This window comes from Musca autumnalis, unplaced genomic scaffold, assembly GCF_047663935.1.
Source record: "Musca autumnalis isolate F117 unplaced genomic scaffold, ASM4766393v1 scaffold_1, whole genome shotgun sequence".
In the NCBI taxonomy this organism is placed as follows: Eukaryota; Metazoa; Arthropoda; class Insecta; order Diptera; family Muscidae; genus Musca; species Musca autumnalis.
In genome coordinates, this window is record NW_027411644.1 from 263,996,566 (window position 1) to 264,019,527 (window position 22,962).

Below are 22,962 nucleotides of genomic sequence, written 5' to 3' on the forward strand. Positions count from 1 at the left end.
TTATTTTATTTTTATTTTATTTTTATTTGATTTTTATTTGATTTTTATTTTATTTTTATTTTATTTTTATTTTATTTTTATTTTATTTTATTTTATTTTTATTTTATTTTATTTTATTTTTATTTTATTTTTATTTTATTTTTATTTTATTTTTATTTTATTTTTATTTTATTTTTATTTTATTTTTATTTTATTTTATTTTTATTTTATTTTTATTTTATTTTATTTTTATTTTATTTTTATTTTATTTTATTTTATTTTATTTTTATTTTATTTTTATTTTATTTTTATTTTATTTTTATTTTATTTTATTTTTATTTTATTTTTATTTTATTTTTATTTTATTTTATTTTATTTTATTTTATTTTATTTTATTTTATTTTATTTTATTTTATTTTATTTTATTTTATTTTATTTTATTTTATTTTATTTTATTTTATTTTATTTTATTTTATTTTATTTTATTTTATTTTATTTTATTTTATTTTATTTTATTTTATTTTATTTTATTTTATTTTATTTTATTTTATTTTATTTTATTTTATTTTATTTTATTTTATTTTATTTTATTTTATTTTATTTTATTTTATTTTATTTTATTTTATTTTATTTTATTTTATTTTATTTTATTTTATTTTATTTTATTTTATTTTATTTTATTTTATTTTATTTTATTTTATTTTATTTTATTTTATTTTATTTTATTTTATTTTATTTTATTTTATTTTATTTTATTTTATTTTATTTTATTTTATTTTATTTTATTTTATTTTATTTTATTTTATTTTATTTTATTTTATTTTATTTTATTTTATTTTATTTTATTTTATTTTATTTTATTTTATTTTATTTTATTTTATTTTATTTTATTTTATTTTATTTTATTTTATTTTATTTTATTTTATTTTATTTTATTTTATTTTATTTTATTTTATTTTATTTTATTTTATTTTATTTTATTTTATTTTATTTTATTTTATTTTATTTTATTTTATTTTATTTTATTTTATTTTATTTTATTTTATTTTATTTTATTTTATTTTATTTTATTTTATTTTATTTTATTTTATTTTATTTTATTTTATTTTATTTTATTTTATTTTATTTTATTTTATTTTATTTTATTTTATTTTATTTTATTTTATTTTATTTTATTTTATTTTATTTTATTTTATTTTATTTTATTTTATTTTATTTTATTTTATTTTATTTTATTTTATTTTATTTTATTTTATTTTATTTTATTTTATTTTATTTTATTTTATTTTATTTTATTTTATTTTATTTTATTTTATTTTATTTTATTTTATTTTATTTTATTTTATTTTATTTTATTTTATTATTATTATTATTATTATTATTATTATTATTATTATTATTATTATTATTATTATTATTATTATTATTATTATTATTATTATTATTATTATTTTATTTTATTGAATTATTCCATTTGTAATTCGAATTATTTTATTTGAAATTACACATGAAATCATTCGAATTACAAATGGAATGTTTCTAATTACAAATGGAATAATTCGAATTTCAAATGGAATAATTCGAATTACAAATCGAATAATTCGAATTACAAATGGAGTAATTACAAATGAAACTAGAAATCCCACGCAGGAGTAATATCCTGGAGTCAGAATAAAATCCAAGAAAGGCTATGATGCGTGCAAAATTCTCCTTTAGTATTGATCAAAATCTGTGCAACCTCTTTCATACTGAACAGTCATTACGTAGTAATGTATTAAATAATATATATAAATATGCAGACATTAAATTATTGCTGGGGCACTCTAAACGACACTGATACTACCAAGTGTTCAGTAAGGATTGGATGACCATTTGACCATCCGAGTGGGTGACCATTTAATGGGCCATAACTGAAGGCATGATGACCAAAATTACAGAAAAATCACTTTTTAGTCCGGCTTATGGAACAAATGTTCTATATATGGTCTCATACGTAAATTCTATTACCACTTTTAAAATTTCTTATTCATTAAAAGTGCTAAAAATAATATTAAGTCATACTCATGGTATTAAATACTTTTGTGTTTTTTAAGGAAATATCATTTGCAGCCAGTCGCCTTAAAGTTTATTTAATTTATTGTTGTTGTTATAATTTAAATTTAGTTTCTGTTTTATCGTGTCATTCTTGTCGTTGTTTTTGTTTATTCAACTTCATTATATTGTTTATTATATATTCCCTTTTCTTTGTTCATTGTTTATTATCATCACTAACTTTTGAGAAATTATGTTAATTTTTTGCTTAACAACAAAAAGTGACGAATTTCATTTGTTGTTATTATGCATTTCCTTTTCGTGGAGGGAATTCGGTAGGTCAAGGTTGTGTGGGTTTTATTTTTGAAAACAGCAATTTTGCATTTCGATAACAGGAAATTAAAATGCAAATATAAATAGATGTTTTAATCAACTTTTGGTTAGAGCTGCTCTACACAACAACAAAATCAAAAGAATAATTGATTTTTTATTTATTATAAATTTGGTCCTTCGATCTAAAATCACATTGAAATTCATAGTCGAAAATTGATTGTCTTGCTTATATGTATATGAAACTCGAAGGATTAAAACATTAAATGCGTTATCCTACGATTGATTAATAAAATTTAAATTATTAAAAATATTTCTATTAAAGAACCTTATTAATTTTTACTGAATTATTAAATTAGAATTACTTAAGAGCTGCTCTATAAAAATTGCAAAACCAAAATTGTTTTTATTTGAAATTTGGTACTTCGATCTGAGAAAATGTATATTATATCAAGATCCAAGGGCAAAATTGACTGACTAGTTTGTGTATAAAACTTGAAGGACCAAAAGATGACAAACCACATTTTACGAATGATTGACAAAATTATTTCTAATATTAATCTTATTATTTTAATTAAAATATTAGTTTATTATTGCTAACATATGAAGCCTGAAGGACCAAAATATTAATTGAATAATAGAGACAATTTAATAACTACGGAAAAATTGGCTAAAGAGATGTTTAAAAATTTTCAATCCAAAAATGTTAATTAAAATGTTTTCTTTACTGCACCTGATATATATCTCTTGCTACTTATGTAGCTACAGCTCGAAGGACCAAAATAGTACTTAATGTCATTAACGCAACTAATTAGAATTCGCCTTTTACTTCCTTCCAAATACAACATTTCTTTTAAAATTGTTGGGAACACAAATTCCAAAAAACAATAATATTATTACATATAATTATTGAAAAGTTCACTTTCAGTCGCTATAATGATATGCGTTGAAAAACATATTCCGGTAAAAAAAAGCTGCTGTTGTTGTGTTTGGTTGTTATCATTAAAAAAATGTTTGTTTCTCCAATGTTTTAATCAAACATTTGTGTGCAAATTTTCATATATTTATTTCATAATGTGATTTTATTTAATTTTTTTAAGTGGGGACGACTATGTTTAAATTTATATTTTGCACAACGACAAACTTTTGTTTGAAGATTAAGAAAAGCAACTAAAAAAATGTTGAATTATTCAAGGCTATTGCAAATGCATTATTGGTTGTACTAAAAATTTAAAATTAATTCATAAAAAAACTGGTTTAACTGTCAATCCGGGGATAGCGTAACAATTATTGCATTTTTTTTTTTTGTATTTAGATCTACAAAAGCAGAAAATTGTTATTTTGGAATGGGTAATTCCATCATCTCTCTGTCAATTTGTATAAATTAAGCGCCGCACTTGGAGTCAATAAAACGAGTTGATAACGATGAACAATAAGCAGATAATGAATACAAATCACGCTTTTAAGTAGAGCAGCACAGAGAAATTGCTGGGAATTTATGCATTCTTGTGATAATGTTTTATTGATTAGGGATTGAGGTGTAAAAAAAATATTTATTTATTCTATATTTATTTATAGAAAGATTTATTATCATTACAATAAACTTATATTGAAAATATTATTTTTTTTTAAGTTAGAAAGCAAACAGACTCTATTTTATAAAAATGCTTGGTGGGGTCACACGAATTTTCAAATTTTGTAGATCGATTTACTCACCTTAGCACAAATGTAGAGCTCGGATTCTTAAATGAGGAATTCCTTAGTAAATATGGAACGCGTCTAAGAAAAATTAGGTCTGTATGTCACTGGGGGCAGAGCTATGGATGCTTAAATTATTAGGAATATAGGCGACCGAACAAAAATAAGTTACAAAAACAGGGTGTTAGAATAGTAAATTAAAGAATATTAAAACGTAAAAATGGATCAGAATTTCATAGCTATCTCAAAGCACCAATATAAAGTGTTTAAAATTATTTGGTCCTTCGAGTAATCCGTTTTATAACAATATTAAAAAAATTGATATTTTTAATTTAAAATGTGGATTATATTACCAGAAAAATCGATTTTTTAAAATTCTTTGATTCTAGACTTATATATCCTCGAAGGACCAAAGTATTATTCACTCTAGAAAAACGGATCACTGCTGACTGAGTGCAGATCGTTGCTTGCCTTCTAGTGGGTATTCGCACTATTGCTTGAATACAAAACACAAATTATCTCCAAAAAATAATTAAAAGCAAAAAACTAGGAGCGATGAAAGTACAAGCACTACAAAAGCAGATCTTGTAGATCTCTATTTGAATGTATGCGTTCTTTGGAAGATTTTAAGAGTATAATTGAGCTATAGAATAACCTGAGGGTATATTAGCAATTAAGCTAAGGGGCGATGGCAGTGGTATGAAAAACATAGGACAAGCGAATGTGTAGTAACAGATAATCGGCTTTTGCCGACCTCTGATTCAAATCTGCTCGAGCTAATAAGAGACTTGTAGAAGGTATGTTGGCTATAGAAGTTCGTGGGAAACTCTAATATATGGAAGATATATTCATTAAAAAAATCGATGTTCTTTCATAGAATATATCTGTAAGGAAGAAACTTATCTAATGTTTATATGGTTATGAGATATAAAGGACTTATTTAATAGATAAGCAGTAGATTTTAATAGATAACCGGTCGATTTTAATTTGTAATTAGAAGACCTTTGGCTGAGTAAACCTGTGTAAGCTTTTTAACTATAGAAAAACGTCTGTCTTGTGGGATTCAATCAGTGAAAAGCATTTGAACTTCGTCATTTTATAGAAAATTGTCAGAAGGGTTTTTTTATCGTCCTAAGGCTTCTTGGTGAGTAGACAGCGGAATCCTATGCAAATGCATATATGGTTAAGGGTGGTCGTAGATAAAATCTGATTAGACAGAAACTCGTTTTATCACAAAATAAAACGAATTAGGCCCAGAAATTTTTGCATATTTTGACATATTTACATAAAATGAGTATACGCAAAATCATATGCAAAGGTTTGTGGCCTGAATATCCTACCGAAATGGCAGAAATTTGCTATTAAGTCTTCGTACCTCCCGATTTCCGGTATTTTTAAGGTTGTGGCCTCAATATCCTTCCGAAATAGCTGAAATTTGGTATTTAGTATTCGCTAAGGGTATAAAACTCTCGACCTGAAATTTGTCGGTATAGGTCCACGTCTTAATATTACCCCCGTTGAACGGTACCTCCCGATTTCTGGTACTTTTTAAGGTTGTGGCCTCAATATCCCTCCGAAATGGCTGATATTTGGTATTAAGTCCTCCTTGGGGGTATAAAACTTTCCAACTAAAATTTGTCGGTATAGGTTCAGGTCTTCATATAGCCCCCATAAATATTTTGAAGGTTGTGGCTGTGGTTATACACTTCTCTATTTCATTGACTTGTCTGAAGAGAATTTTAAACAAAAAAATTGTACAAACATTTTTGTGCCTATTACACTGTGCAGCAGCATTTTTGGGGGGTGGAAAATTTCTTTTGGAGATGAAAGCCCTTGATGAGTATACTAAGAAGCCAAAAGGAAATTTTCGCCATAGGTCAAGTTTCTGAGATATCGCGCGATGAATTTTTTGATTTTTTCCCTATAATACTTGGGAAAATAGCTCCATATCTCTGTTTGGCGTTGTTGTAACTTCGTTTTGAGGTGACATGTCTTCAGTGAAATTGATTGGCGAATCTTTTTGTAAAACATTACATTCTTCTAACTGAATGTCATTCATGTCCTTTTCGTCCTTTATTTCTTGAACCGTAGTGAAAGTACCACAAGATGAGATTTTTCAGCATCCAAATATTCTACAAAAATGTTGCTCAGAAGATTTTAGGTACGGTTCTCTTTGACAACTAATCAATTTTGTCGCGTTTTCATTGTCCTTTTTGACATTTAATCGGTTTTGGTTCAGAAATAAACTATGTTTTGTTTTTCTGTATATTCGTCATTGGGTATTTATTGGTATGTACACATAACTATTGGTTATTGCTTATGTAGACATCTGGGGGGCTTCTGAAATTTTTACCACAAATAGCTCTTGAAATGACGAACACGTTAAAAACAATTTTTTTTGGAGGATAGATCCGGTTATCTCAATTTTGGAACCGGATATTCCGACATTAAAACCGATTTTTGAACCGGTTTTAAGTAACCGATTAAACTTATATGTATACCATTAAAAAGGTTATAGAGTTGTCAATCAAATTAAATTAATTCGCTTCTGAAAACTTTGTTAGTTGCAATTCTAGAACAAAAAAACCGTTTTCTTAAACCGCTTTTAAGGAAAAATATCAATACGCGCAAATATGGAGATCAAAGGCTGGGGGGCGAACAATTCTTTTTGGCGATGAAAGTCGATGAAGGAAATATTACGAACCCGGAAGGGCAGTTATGCCGTAGGTCAAACTTCTGAGTTATGGCGCGATCAAATTTCGTTAGGGTTTTTGTCATGTAGGTATGTATAGTTTGTCAAGAAAGAATTCATTTCGCTATAGCTCAGAAGTTTGACCTACGGCATAACTGCCCTTCCGGGTTCGTAATATTTCCTTCATCGACTTTCATCGCCAAAAAGAATTGTTCGCCCCCCAGCCTTTGATCTCCATATTTGCGCGTATTGATATTTTTCCTTAAAAGCGGTTTAAGAAAACGGTTTTTTTGTTCTAGAATTGCAACTAACAAAGTTTTCAGAAGCGAATTAATTTAATTTGATTGACAACTCTATAACCTTTTTAATGGTATACATATAAGTTTAATCGGTTACTTAAAACCGGTTCAAAAATCGGTTTTAATGTCGGAATATCCGGTTCCAAAATTGAGATAACCGGATCTATCCTCCAAAAAAAAATGTTTTTAACGTGTTCGTCATTTCAAGAGCTATTTGTGGTAAAAATTTCAGAAGCCCCCCAGATGTCTACATAAGCAATAACCAATAGTTATGTGTACATACCAATAAATACCCAATGACGAATATACAGAAAAACAAAACATAGTTTATTTCTGAACCAAAACCGATTAAATGTCAAAAAGGACAATGAAAACGCGACAAAATTGATTAGTTGTCAAAGAGAACCGTACCTAAAATCTTCTGAGCAACATTTTTGTAGAATATTTGGATGCTGAAAAATCTCATCTTGTGGTACTTTCACTACGGTTCAAGAAATAAAGGACGAAAAGGACATGAAAGACATTGAGTTAGAAGAATGTAATGTTCTAAAAAAAGATTCGCCAATCGATTTCACTGAAGACATGTCACCACAAAACGAAGCTACAACAACGCCAAACAGAGATATGGATCTATTTTCCCAAGTATTATAGGGAAAAAATCAAAAACTTCATCGCGCGATATCTCAGAAACTTGACCTATGGCGAAAATTTCCTTTTGGGTTCCTAATATACTCATCAAGGGCTTTCATATTCAAAAGAAATTTTCCACCCCCCAGACTTTGAGTTCCATTTTGTGTCACAGTGTTATTGAAATATTTGTTGCATAAGAATATATGTAAAATGCATAAATTTTGCATATGCAAATATTATCATTAGAGTTCCTTTGTAAGATCTTCTTTGTTGGAATAATTTTACTATCATTACAATACCTTCGAAGAGTATTCTTAGATGGACTTTGGAGGTCATTTTTTACTGTAGAATATTTGGCATAGGAGTCCTTAGATGCTTTGAACATAAGAGCTTCGGGTATAAAGTGGGAAAGTTTTCTCTCTACAAAAAACTGTATTGTATCATCTGTCCATAGAAGTCCTTTAGAGAGACTGTGGTCTATAGGCCAAAAATCTTTTGCAAAATCTTTCAATAACTTCTATCCTCAGTAAATCCAAGAAATACCTCTATCTAGAATTATTATTTAAAAAGTATTCTGTCTTGGAAGGCTTTTTAGTCCTGGAAATCTTTTAGAGCCTCTTTAGAAGCTTTTATATCGTACATATTTAATCTTCGGATGTATTTTCGAGTTATTGCAGGAAGGTATTCTATCTTGGATGGGGAATCTGTCTTTAGACGACTTTGGAAGTCATTTTTACTGTAGAATATTTTGCATAGGAGTCCTTAGATGCCTTGGACAGAGCTTTGTCTATAAAGTGGGAAAGTTTTTTCTACAAAAAATAGTTATTGTATCATCTGTCCATAGAAGTACTTAAGAGAGGTTACTACCTACCTCCAGATGGTCTGTTGGCGATATTCGAAAGATCAAAAATCTTTTGCAAAATCTTTCAATAACTTCTATCCTCAGAAAATCCAAGAAAGACCTCTATCTAAAAGTCATTTAGAAGGGTTTCTTTCTTGGAAGGCATTTTAGTAATACAAATTCTTTAGAGGAAGGTATTCTATCATGGATGGGGAATCGGTCTTTAAACGTACTTAGAAGACATTTATATTACATTTTATGGCGAATTTTGGTTTTAAAAATTAGGATTCTTATAAAATATTTTCACAATTACGGTATATAAAGTAAAGTCCATCTTTGATTATCGATTACAGAACAGGTATCTAAATACAGCTAATTTTCCTAGGTTTCAGGAACTTATCTCTACTACTTCCTCAATATAAAGTGTCATTGGCCATGTTTCTATATATAAACAGAAAGTCATCTATACGAGATATTTCTTCAATCTTCTGCCTCAAGAAGACCTTTAGAGTTTTCTATTGATCTAAAAAGGAACTCTCGAACTTTTGAATATCATTGGGAGTTTCAGTCATTAGAAGATATATACAAGGCTTTGTCGGTCACCTATTGTTTTACAAGGTCTTCCATCTTTAAAAGATCTTCGATTTATGAAGGGTCATTAGAGTGGGGAATTCTGCCATCAGAGGGCTTCTAACGATAGAAGATCTCTGAAAGGTCTGTGAGAGCTGTTATATTTTCCAATTTCAATCTATAGAATATCACTTTTTCTTCTTCTTCGGGAAGATCCTTGGAGAGGTCACTGCCGATCGGTAGAATAACACTTCTTCTTACTTTAGAAAATCTGTGGTAGGGTTACAGTCATTACACGCAGATGGATGTTTGGATCCAAACAAATATTTGTTTGGGATTGGTTGCAAACAAATATATGTTTGGATCCAAACATAATTTGTGTCCAAACAAATATATGTTTGCAACATTTTGTAGCATATCTCAATTTTATTTGTTTGGGTACGAATATATTTTTTATGTTAGAACATATTTTATATGGGTGGAGAGAGGATTTTTGTCAAAGAGAGTAACAACAGGGCTCTGGCGACTGCGGAATGCAGTGTGTATGGTGTGATAGAATACACAGAAGCGAAGACGGGAGAGTAAAAAAGTTTGTTTTTTTGGTGGTGTGTATGCGGCCATACACGTGTGTTTCGGGCTTTGTTGTTGTTAACCAACGTAGCAAGCGAAAAGGAAAAAATGGTAAGAATTATGTAGTTCTTTTTTCTTCAGTTTTCTAAATACAATCGTTGAGTAAAGACGGTAACGCAAATGAATAAATCAGTGTTTTGTGTTTTCTTAAAGAAATGGGGCTTTTTAGTAAATTAAATGTCCAATACATTTTATAATTGAATAAAAAATGTGAATGGAAATATTTTATTGGACAAGGAAGAAATCGCATTTGATAATGGTAATTACATCAATACATTTTTCATATAAATACATATGTATATTTAAAATATGGATGTACCTATTTATTACATTATATAATCATTTGATCCCAGATGCCGATTTCCCGCTGATGATTTCAACTTTGAAGAAAATGAGTTTTATTTCACAACTAAACAGAAGCGTTCAAAAATGTTTCTGTATATTTTTTTCTTTTTAAAACTCTTTATAAATTCCATTTTTCTTTTCATAAAGTCTTTTATGTATTTCTTTGAAATTTTTTATGTACCTATGTGTCTGTTGTTGCTTTTGTATTTGGTATTTCTGAGCAGTTCAATAAACCACCACCATTTATAAATGTGTGTATATGTTAGAAATAACCAGAGAGCGCTTACTGAGAGGAAGTGAACGCCCATTGGTGAATGTGTTTGTTTTTTGTGGCTTTTGGGTTTGTATTTATATCTAAACAAATATTTGTTTACACCCAAACATAAATTTGTTTGCAGGACCCAAACATATGTTATGTTTTGACATATGCTACTCTAAAGCCACACGCTGAAACTTTCATACGAAACTTTCCCATTATTTTGGCGTTCTTAGGTCGAGTTCCCCAATACAGTAATTTCATAAAATTGCTTTAGTATGGAACTCGATCTATGAACGCCAAAATAATGGGAAAGTTTCGTATGAAAGTTTCAGCTTACGGCTTTAGAGTTAGATATGTTTTTTTCTCCGTGTAGATGATCTTTGTATTCCTTCCCGGTAAAAAACTCTAAAAGTCGACGAATAAATAGTCAAATAAGTAGTTACACCCTTTAGTAGTCAACGATAGGGATATTTGTAATGAGTTTTTTAATGGGTTATATCCGTAGAAGGTCGCTTGTAGATAGAAGTTCTTCCGTCTTTAGATGGAAGAGAATCTTTATAAGAAAGTGCTGCTATCGATAGAAAATACCTGTTTCCATTGTTCTATATTTAGAAGATACTTGAAATATTTTTACTATTAAAAATTCCTTGGAATGTCTTATATATTTCCAAATGCTTTTCCTATATAAAGGTGATTTCCATTCTATTACAGAAAACCCTTGGAAGGCCTTCTGTTAATATGTCCTCAAAGGTATTTTAGAGAAAGGAGGCCATAGTCCATAAGAAATTAACATAGTTTCAAACTGTATTTTAGTCTAGAAAAAGTCTATGAAAGTTTTTAGATTATGAAAGGGTGGTTAAAGTTCTTCTATGCTCATAAGATTCTGCAAATTTCTTATATCTATAAAAAAATTATACTATCTGAAGGGTAAATAGGTTGAGGTCTATAAAAGGGGCGCAGTCATATTTATTAAATACCATAAAGTAAGAAAAAGTAAATCGTTGTACTTACCGAACTCTCTCTGAATACAATTCGACTTCTTTGACTTTTTGTTGCAACAACAGTTGTTGCTGTTCAAATGGTGACAACTGTTTAAGACCATTAGTCAAAATATTGGCAGAAGCACATTGTTGTTGCTGCTGTTGTTGTTGCTTAATCAATAAAGCTGTGGTTGCAACTACAGAGGCTGTAGTAGGATTATTGGTAACGGTAACTGATGAGCCGACGCCTAAGGCATTTCCCAAGAGGACAGTCGATTGTAATCCATTTAGAATATTTTTAGTTAGAGACGATTGTTGTTGCTGTTGTTGCATTAATGAGGTTTGCTGTTGCTGCTGTTGATTGTTTAATGTGGCTTGAGGATAAAATCCATTTAAATTTAAATTTTGTAAGTTGACCAATTGATTGTTATTCAACGTAGAAGATGATGAAGAGGTTGAATTCGATAGGCCAGAGCAAGTGGCCGATGTAGCCGGTACCATAGTCAGTTCACCACTACAGAAAGATATTGCTGATGGTGATGTGGAACCACTGTGGCTATTACTGGCCGATGAAATGCTGTTGGTGCGTGGGCGTAAATCTAAACCCAAAATATTATTGGAGCCATTCAACAGATTACTGATGGAGGACATGACGTTGGCTAGGCCAGTATTGGTATTATTTTGCATTTGATTTTGTTGCTGCTGTTGCGATTGTTGTTGTTGTTGCTGGTGATGCAAACCCGAACCAATGACACCTACATTGGTTGTAGTATTTCCGTTAGCTGAAGATGAGGTGGAATTGGAAGTACCGTTTTGATGGCCAGCATTGTTATCGGTTTTTTGTTCTTCCACCACCACACTGTTGGCGTTGGCAGACACTACACTCGACATTTGTTGCGGCTGCTGCTGTTGTTGTTGTTGTTGACCATTGACCTGCAAAGGTGCCAAAGTTTTATTGTTTTGATTACTTTGTTGTTGCTGCGGCTGCGGCTGTTGTTGCTGCTGCTGTTGCTGGCGATTGCGTTTATTTTTCTTTTTCTTCTTCTCCTCATCTTCCTGGCAACCACCGTTGCCATTGCTCGTTGCATTGCCATTCATTATCCTTTGGCCATTCATGGCATATTGCTGACCAGCAGGTTTGGGTGCCACCCATTCCAAATCCTTGCGTAAATGTCCCCGAGAACATTTACAACCACACACCTTGTACACTAAATCATAACCCTTCTTGGTCCAGAGATTTTGAGCTTTTTGGCGATCAGACCAAGAACGCGCCCTACCACCCATAGACTTGAGCGATTGCAGAATCGATTGCTCCCAATTGTCGAAACATTCACGATGCATATACTGACCCACATTACAGTTCTCATTGTTGCAAATCACTTTCACACAATCGGATAAATCATCCAAATTGATGAGTGGCGAATCGGATTTGAAACATTCACCACCGGGATGGCAACAACGAACATATTGATCTCCCTTGTTATTGTTGTTGTTGTGATTAGGAGTCAATGTATTGTTGTTGTTATTGGTGGTTATTGCGGTTTGCATGGGTGACATATTGCTGGCGCCGTTATTGTGGGTGCCGTTGCTGCTACTAATGCCAGATTCTTCTGTTAGTTGTTGTGTGGATGGGGGTGTTGTATAGAAGCTGTTAAACAGCGTTGTTGCTGTTGTCGTTGACGCCGAGGAATTGGCCACTAAAAAAGATGAAGATGTGGCTGCCACCGATGATGTTAAAGAAGCTGAGGACGACAATGCTTGATTTGTGGTTGATTGTTGCGGTGTTTGCTGCGTTACAATGCTATTGGTATTGTGATTGCGACGTGGCGCCATAAGTAGCATTTAAATGGGGCTTGCAGTACCGATAACGAAATAAACTTGATGATGCTTGACTTTAGTGCAGAAAAAAAATGTAGTAGCTTTACTTTTGTTTATCAATACAAAGTTGCTGTTGTTGTTGTTAAAAGCTGACAGTAGAAAATCGAACTTGTTTTAATTCCTTTTTATTTTGTTTCGCGATAATATTGCTTTTATACACATTTTTGTTGTTGATTTGTTGAAAAAGTGAAGACTTTATTTATTGTAATATTGAAGAATTTTATTGCTTTTCAGTTGTTAAGTGTTTTTGATTAAAAGTTCTTAAAAGTTGAAAATTCTTTTTAATTTTGAAAATGTTTACAGTTTATGATTTTGTTTTTAAATTTTGAATATTTATTCTGCAATGAGAAATATCAAATGTTTAGATTAATATTTTTAGATGAATACCTATTTGAAAATGTCAATATCACTATCCCATATACATATGTACATAATTGGATTCAGTTGGATTCAAAACACCAAGTCACGCATTTAAGATAAAATTATATATCGCTCATTTACTCAATAAGTGACATATCTCAAAAAATCAAGTTTTGACAAAAATGCGTTTTAAGTTGGCTATTAAAAAACTAAAAAAATACTTGGACCGTATTTCGCAAACAGTTAGCCAGATATCAGTGCTAAATTTCTGTGCAAGTTTTTTAAAGCCTCATAAACTCAAAACACCTTTGTGTTGCATTATGAGAAACTCGTAGTAAATGGGCTGTAACTCAACGAGCTTTAGAGATATCAGCATGCAAATCTAACACAAGATAAAGAAGAAGTTGTAGAAAAAAAATAGAAATAGCTAAATGCATTTTTTGAGTTATGTCCCTCTTGGAGTAAATGAGCGATATGCTTTATTTTTAAAAGAAAGGCCAGTGACTAAAATAGCAATATTAGACGTCGGTATTAGCAAGGATGACAGTAAGCTCAAGAGGCCCTAGTTCGCTTACGAAGGGGGGAATTTAATTTATTTACTTTTTCATTGTTTTTCAGACATTCAAGAAAATAACAGTTTTCCTAAAAAAACCGCAGGGAATTTATATAGACTTAACACACAATTGAACAACAACAACAATTAACCAAATTTAACCCAGATATGTAGTACACCTATTATTTGCAGGTTTCTGCGCTTATTTTACGTTAAATTTTCTTATAAACTAGATGAGGCGATACAGAACATAACGGTGAACAAGACGTACTTTGATAAGTTTTGTCTAGAGTAATTGCTTGTGCGTATTGTATGGGATCAAAGATTTCAGTTTTGTGAAATTCGGAAAAGTGTGAAGATGCCACGCAATCGGTGCGAAAAAGTTTTATATGCATATTTTATTTTGGTTGGTTATCTATATTTTTCTAATTATAAGAGTTGTAAAAATCAATACATAGCAAAGGTATATGCCAAAAAATTAATTATATGTGATTTTAGTTGACATATTTCCTATCGTACTACATGTAGTACGTTCGGCACTTGTGTGTAAAAAATACAAATATTTTTTACAGGTTTTTAACATTAAATGAGATAATAGAGACCTTAGAAAAAAGATTTGAAGAGTTTTAGCACGATTGTTCTGACATCACAATTGTACCCGCCGAAGGTGTGAATACGAGGCCTACTAAATAAGTTTCTGTCGTCCAAAAACGGCGGTTATGCCAGAAAACATTGATGCCGTGCAACAACTAATAATGCAAAATCGCCATGTGATATACCGTGAGATAGAGGCATCCTTGGTCATTTTTTGCACCAGCATACCTTCAATATTGCATAAACACCTGTTCGTAAAATAGGTTTGTTCTCATTAGATCCTCCACAATTTGACAATCGCTCAAAAAACGCTCGTGTCGGTCGGTGCAAAGAAACGTTGCGTATGAGCCCGAAACAAAACAGTAATAGACCATGGGGGTATTCGAAGTCTAACCAAATCCAACGAAAGTTGCTAACTGAAGAAGCAATTCGAAACAGATGGCCACTTGTTTCTGCGGCTAAACTGATCATATGTCGATTACACGGCTTGAGAAACGTACATAGGACGATAAATTCTAAGGGCTACTTGACAAATTGTTTTAGGTCTGATGTCTTCGGAAACGAACAAGAAAGGTCGAATTGCACCATGAGAATGCGAGCTCTCACACGTCGATTCAAACCAACGCATTTTGGACCGGACTCGATGGGTCATCCGCCATACAGCCTTGACTTGCACAAATGACTTCATTTTATTCCCGCACATCGAGAAAAAATTATGGTCAACGATTTTCGTCGCCAGAAGGTGATGTTGAAGAGTTCAGAAACTATGTTTCCACTCACACGGAGTGGAAAAAGTGCTTGAATCATGAGTAGAATACTTTAGAAAACAACAAAACTATTTTTGATGATAAATATTGACGTTTTCATTATTAGGCCAAAAACTTTTATAGAAGCCCTCCTAATTACATTATAGATGAAGATCCTGGAGAAGATGAAGCGAATTTTAAAAATTTACCGCCTCCATTATTAGATGTTGAAGCTAATTTTTTTCGAAATTGTTATTCCACTGTTTCAGATGGCGATGACGATATTGCACTTGCGTTATTGTAACAGGCATCTGTATCAAGCCGTCAGTGAGAAAAGCAACGCAAGATCTGGAAGACACCGATGCTATTATTTCAGCATGTGATCAGGAAATTTGACATAAAAACCCCGAATTTGGAATGAATTGGTGCAAGTTATACTCAATTCTCCAATGACTATGCCTCCAAACATAATAAAACTACATTTGTATTTTGCACACCTATATGCCGAGTGTACTACATGTAGTACGGCCTTAAAATCCAAGTTAGAAAATATTTTTTTTTTTTCTATTTTTTCTTTAGTTTTGTAATATTATCAATCATAATAACGCTATTTTGGAAAATCACGAAAATTGCTCCATTAGTTTGCCCGTCGGCATATCCGGGTTAAATGAAAGGAGCTTACGCCTGGGAAGTTTGTGCGGATTCTGAAACTACAATGTTCATAGAAGAGAAAAATCAAAAAGCTAAAAAATCGCCGGAGGCCTCAAAGTTCACATTTTAGGGCTATTATAGGTTTTCACGATTTTGCTTAGAAACCGCAAGTCCTATGGAAACGGGACTAAAGAAAATGTTGTAGCAGTGAAAATTCTCTATAAGATTCTCTATAGATTTTCAAATTGGGACAATGCACTGACTGTATCGCCTCCTTATAAAACAATACCATGCAAACCACTTACACGTAGGAAGATTTTGCGGATTATAAAACAGCAATATTCATAGATGAGAAAAATAAAAAAATAAAAATCGCTGGAAGGATTTTTAAATAAATCGCGGTTAAAGGTCAAGATTTTACTTACAAACGGCAAGTCCTATCGAAATGCGGCTAAAGAAAATGTTGTAGCTGTGAAAATTCTCTAGAGGAGTGAACATTATGATTTATTTCTAGGTTTTAAAATTCTTAAGATATAGAAGTTCAGGTCACATTTTGTTTTTTACGTTTTCATGATTTTGTATGAAAACGGCAAGTCTTATCGAAATGGGACAAGAGAAAATGTTATAGCTGTAAAAAGTGTCTACAAGATTGGCTTTTGTATGTTTTTCCTGGGTTGTACCATTATTGAGATATATATGTAAGTTTAAGTTAGGAATACCGAAAAACCTAAAAACGTTAACTTTGACCACGATTTATTAAAAAAAGCCTTCCGGCGATTTTTTTGATTTTTCTAATCTATTAACATTGTAGTTTCAGAAACTTCCCAGGTGTAAGCTCCTTTCAGTTGAAGTTGGTTTAGGCGCACCGTCTGAAATCAACGGCTAATAAAAAGAATAAACGAAGAGAGCCCGGGTTCTATAATGAAAGTTTCTATATATTACTGCCAAAATTAGTTAAAACCCTGAAAATATGTACATAACATCGTGTGGTCGCAACCAATGTATGAAGAAATTAAAGATTGTTCGAGAGCTCCTCGAAATTTGTGTACCACTAGAATAGTGGGATACCGCTGCTAGGGTTCTTATATAGTTATAGGCTTTTAGTTGTATGAAAAAGGACTAAAGACTTTGTAGGTATATTGAACTGAACAAAATTTTAACGATATTTCCATTTAATATTTTTTCTAAATTTTTTATACCCAATACCACAACCGAAAATTCATGTAACACCGCGAAATATTCATAGTGTACCAAAATTCATATCTCGACGGGATAAATCGATTTTGAGATGCGTGTCCGCCCGTCCGTTCAAAATTGTAATCAAACTCCAGGTATCAATTATGGACCAATCGTCACGATTTAAGGTCTGGTTCCCATTAGAATTAGGGTGTGAAATGGACGAAAACAAATTTTTTATACGATTTTGTAGCGGCTCTGTAGGTCGCAATCTGTAGTGCTAGAGAATTGCATTTTTGAGTTACCAACAAAAATCGGTAAAATTAAAATGCAAAATTATGAATGAAAGGTTTAACCCAGATATGCCCATTGCTTGATCGTGATCATTTTAAAAGTATTTTTATACTATTTTAGAAGCAAATGTGAAATAATAACAGTATGTTTATATGTTTTTTTTAAAATTTTTTGAAAAAAGTGGTTTTTGAGGCCACTTTTGGACACAGGGTTTTATCTTATAACTGGGAGTTATGGGACACAAAACATTTGAAATATAGTCCAAAGACACCTTTTCGGCGTCTAGTTAACGTTTTTTCGTAGTAGGCTCCACATCGTGTATGTTTTCGTTATAAAACTACCCAATAATTAATCGGTCATAACGCAAATCATTGTAAAAACTAAGCGATAGGTGGCAACTTCGATGAACTAGACCTCAAAACTCTAAAATAGTAGCTCAAAATAATGGAATCACATAATATCCCAAGAGCTACAGATGTGTACTGAGTATATCACCAAAATAAACGGTACTTTGATAAACATAACATATCAAATTAGCAAGAATTTTGTGTGTCCTATATATAGGACGTTGGGCATATCTGGGTTAAATTAAAGTTGACAACACTTTTGATGTCGGTAGAACTTTAAGACTGGGTGACGTAGGGGATGGAAGATACCAAGGAACGGTCCTGACCGGTTTTAACATGGCAAAGCCCAGGATTTATCTTGGTCCCTCTTTCATCCCAAGTGGACACTGACCTCCCCGTGGTGTCACCTGGGGAACTGCCTTTAACACCCGTTAAAGGTAGTGAGCTAACATGTGCCGCGCGTTCACCCATAAGAACGTTAAAAACTTGGGTTTGGGCGTCGGGTTAGTAACCCTCCCCTAGAAAAAACAGCCTACTATGAAAAAACGAAAGAAAAGAAAAACAAACCCCTCTAAAGTTGACGAACCCCGCAAACGTTTTAAGGACCATGATCTGCGAATCTGCACCTGGAATGTTCGCACTCTTTATAGAGAAGGTGCAGTCTTCGCATTGGCAGACGTACTTGAAAAGTACAAGACCGATATTACTGCCATACAGGAAATACGATGGATTGGGAAAGGCGTCACAACAACACCTAAAGGTGACGCACTGTATTATAGCTGCCATGACGTAAAGCATGAGTTTGGTTGTGGATTCGTAGTTAGTCGGAGACTAAAACATCTTGTATCCAGCTTCACTCCAGTGAATGAAAGACTTGCTGCAATTCGAATAAAAGCTAAATTCTTCAACATCAGCTTTATCTGCGCTCATGCTCCCACTGAAGAAAAGGATGAACAGACCAAAGATATATTTTACGAGCGCTTAGAAGAAACATATGACCGTTGCCCTGCCCATGACATTAAAATCATTCTAGGCGATTTTAATGCCAAAATTGGAAAGGAGAATATCTTTGGCCCAACAGTCGGGAAATTCAGTCTCCACAGTGAAACATCTGACAATGGTATGAGACTGATAGACTTTGCAGCTGCAAAAAACATGGTAGTTAGCAGTACCAGATTTAATCATCTCGATATTCATAAGGGCACCTGGCTGTCTCCAGATCAGAAAACAAGAAACCAAATTGATCATGTTGTGATAGATGGAAGACATTCATCGAGCGTGTTGGATGTACGATCATTCCGAGGCGCAAACATTGATTCGGACCACTACCTTGTTGCAGCAAAGGTACGCACCCGCTTAAACGTAGCAAACAAAGTACGAACAGACACAACACGAAAGTTAGACATCGGTAAGCTGCAATCACAACAGATAGCCACAGCATATTCCACTCAACTAGCCCAATTGCTTAATCAAAGCCCTCCTCATCCCGATAACATATCAGCGCAATGGCAAAGCATTGCCCACTCCATGCAAACAGCCGCAAAATCCATACTTGGATACCAGAGACCTCCACCAAGGAATCCATGGTATGATGAGGAGTGTCGTGCTGCCATTGAAGAGAAAAATGCGGCATATAAGGCTACTTTACAATCCGTAGCAACGCGTAGCGCACGAGAGAGATACAGGGAGAAAAGGAGAGAGGAGAAACGTCTTTTCCGCAGGAAAAAGAGAGAGATGGAAAAGCGGGAGTGTGAAAAAATCGAGATGTACAGGAGCCAGAATGAAGTCCGAAAATTCTACCAAAGAGTCAAGCATCAAACTGATGGCTTTGGTACAGGCACATCCTCCTGTAGAGACCAGCAAGGTAATTTGGTAACTGATACAGATAGTGTACTCAGGATATGGAAAGAACATTTTTCAAATCTGTTTGTATCCAATAGCAGCGAAGACGACGAAGATACCACAGTCCCAATCCCAGAAGATGGTATTGAATGTATACCGCCCAGCCAAGATGAGGTAAAGACAGCAATAAATCGGCTGAAGAATAATAAGGCAGCAGGGGCCGATGGCTTACCAGCCGAGCTGTTCAAAACCGGAGGCGACACGCTGATAAGGTGTATTCATCAGCTAGTTAGCACCATCTGGCAGGAAGAACGAGTACCCGACGATTGGAACCTGAGTATCCTGTGCCCCGTCCACAAGAAGGGAGATAAGACTGTATGCTCTAACTATAGGGGCATAAGTCTACTCCCTATTGCCTACAAGATCGTGTCAGGGATATTGTGCGAACGACTAAAGCCAATGGTCAACGAGATTATTGGACCATACCAATGCGGCTTTAGACCTGGCAAGTCCACCATTGACCAGATATTTACCCTGCGGCAAATCCTGGAGAAGACCCAAGAGATGCAGATCGACACCTACCACCTTTTTGTCGATTATAAAGCAGCCTTCGACAGTCCGCTGCGCTCAAAGGTATTCCAAGCCATGTCTGAATTTGGTATTCCCGCAAAGCTCATCCGGCTTTGTAAAATGACTTTAACTGACACGAGGTCCTCAGTTAAAATAGGAAAGAACCTCTCCGAAGAGTTTGGTACCAAAAGAGGTTTCAGACAAGGAGACAGCCTTTCGTGTGACCTCTTCAACATCCTGCTAGAAAAGGTTATACGAGAGGCAAACGTCAAAAGAAGTGGCACAATCTACACCAACAGTCACATGTTACTTGCTTATGCTGATGATATAGACATCATGGGTCGATCAGTAAAAGAAGTAACTGATACCTTTATAAAGGTCGAAGGAGAATCTGCTAAAGTGGGTCTGGCGGTAAACGGTGAGAAGACCAAGTTGATGGTGTCGACGCGCAATGCGTCCATTGAGCTCGGACCGACTGTGGAAGTTGGTTCCTATAATATTGAGGTAGTAAAAGACTTCGTCTACCTCGGCACCTCCGTCAACACAACAAACGACATCAGTTGTGAAATAAAAAGAAGAATTGTATTGGCCAACAGATGCTACTTTGGATTAAGTAAGCAGTTTAAAAACAAAGCCACATCTCGTCAAACAAAAATAACGCTCTACAAAACACTGATACTACCCGTGCTGATGTATGGCTCCGAAGCCTGGGTACTTGCGCAAGCAGACATGGCAGTGCTTGGTGTGTTTGAGAGAAAAATTCTTCGAAAGATCTACGGACCAATCTGCGTTGACGGTGAATATCGACGTCGCATGAACCACGAGCTGTATCTGCTATACAACGACATCAATATTGTTAAACGTATCGAGATGCAGCGATTGCGTTGGCTAGGCCATATCATAAGAATGAGCGATGATGAACCCGCTAAAAAGGCGTATGAATACATGCCACATGGCGGTGCACGCAGAATTGGCAGGCCAAGGAATAGATGGCGCAAACAAGTGGATGATGAGATGACAAGGCGCGGTATTCCAGTGTGCAAAGCAACAAATAGAGAGGAATGGAGATCTCTTCTTAGTTCGGCCTATAGAACAAATGTTCTGTAATGGGCCAGCTAAGTAAGTAAGTAAGAACTTTAAGACTATTTTTATTGGTCGATAACTTACCGAAAAATATCTTTAATTACCGATATTATAATCGTATTTATTTTACCGATTTTTGTCGGTAAATCCAAAAATTGGTTACAGATCGGCATTACTGATCGACTCAAAATTTGGGGTTACGACAAAGAATGCTGCAATTTAACTTGTTAATGAGATAATATTTAACGGCTGAAATGGACCAACAGTTTTGTGTAAAAATTGATAAAATGTTTAGTATAATGACAATATCTTTATTCCTGGAAGATATATTCCACCCCAAAAGTTGTATTTAGAAGAAGAACTCTTGATCCTTCCATTATTGCCAGTTTATTTGCTTCGAAATTTTTTTTACTTTTCGATGAAATAAAAAAATTTGAATTATTTCTTATAAAAGATGAGAAAAATGAGAATTTAGTGAAATGGTGCTTTTTTGCTAGTAGTCGGCAACATTTCCCAATTGCCCGCATGATATGTATGTTTCAGTAGTCGGCATATCGTATTTTAGTAAAGAAATGTTATAAGTTGATCATTTCTTTTATTGTAAACAACAATAAATGCTTTTTTTACACAAATAAGTCTTATTTTAATCCATATTGCTTTTAAAAATTAAATAATTTTAAGATTTGGTAATCAGTTAAAATATCTTTTTTTAACATCAACATGATTATTTAAAAAGTCAACAGTTTTTTACATTTTTTGTTCACATTCTAATTAATTTTGCATCAAAAACTAAGAAAATTTAAATATGTTGCATATATAAATTAGTTATTGTCTATAGTCGGTAACTATAACCTAATTGTCGGTATGCCACAAACGCACGCACTTCAAACTAACTTCAAACAAGTCCTAATATGGCTTTCACCCCATGTCGACTTCTGCCAAACTTACATTTCGTTGTCCCTAAAGTCGACATCAACGGCTAAAATGCAGAATTGAAATCATTTTTCAATAATTTCTTTTTCTAATGTGTTCTTTTGAAAATAGTCTACCATCACAACAAAAATGTTATTGAAAATTTGTTCATTTTAATATAGGTACATAATTACAGAAATTTTTATGTTGACGTCTCCACTAATTTTTTCTTAACAGACATGCATTTTCGATTGTGGTGAAAAACGCTCACTAACAAAAAATTAAATTAAGATGTAATAAATGGTCTTAGTTCAATGAAACGTTACACAAAGTTAGCAGAGAGTATTGTTGAAAATTTTCTAGAATTATTTTCAATTTTTGTTACAGTAATTTTGAGTTATTTGAGTTCAAATACGATTGAAGATTTTCTAGAATTATTTTCAATTTTTGTTACAGTAATTTTGAGTTATTTGAGTTCAAATACGAAAGATGCAGACTACTGGTACATGCCGGAGTTAGGAGCAATTACCCTACATAATTTCCGTAAGAACCTAATTAATAATATTGTCCTCAAGCGAAACGGAACTAAAAAAAATCCATTTAAAAAAAGTGAACTATCAAATCCAAATTTTCGATTTTAACTAAAAAATGGATAGCATTTTCGCCGTAAGT

The 22,962-nt window shown here is 32.7% G+C and overlaps 1 protein-coding gene across 2 annotated transcripts in view; it reads right to left on the reverse strand.

Annotated features, from left to right (window-relative positions):
• LOC141389494 (headcase protein-like) overlaps positions 1 to 22,962 on the reverse strand; it is a 518,007-nt gene that overhangs the window by 492,484 nt on the left and 2,561 nt on the right. For both annotated transcript variants that reach the window (XM_073961082.1, XM_073961083.1), the window contains exon 2: positions 11,316 to 13,500. In XM_073961082.1, the coding sequence (XP_073817183.1) occupies positions 11,316 to 13,126 (1,811 nt within the window). In that variant the 5' untranslated portion in view covers positions 13,127 to 13,500. The remainder of the gene's footprint in view (positions 1 to 11,315; positions 13,501 to 22,962) is intronic.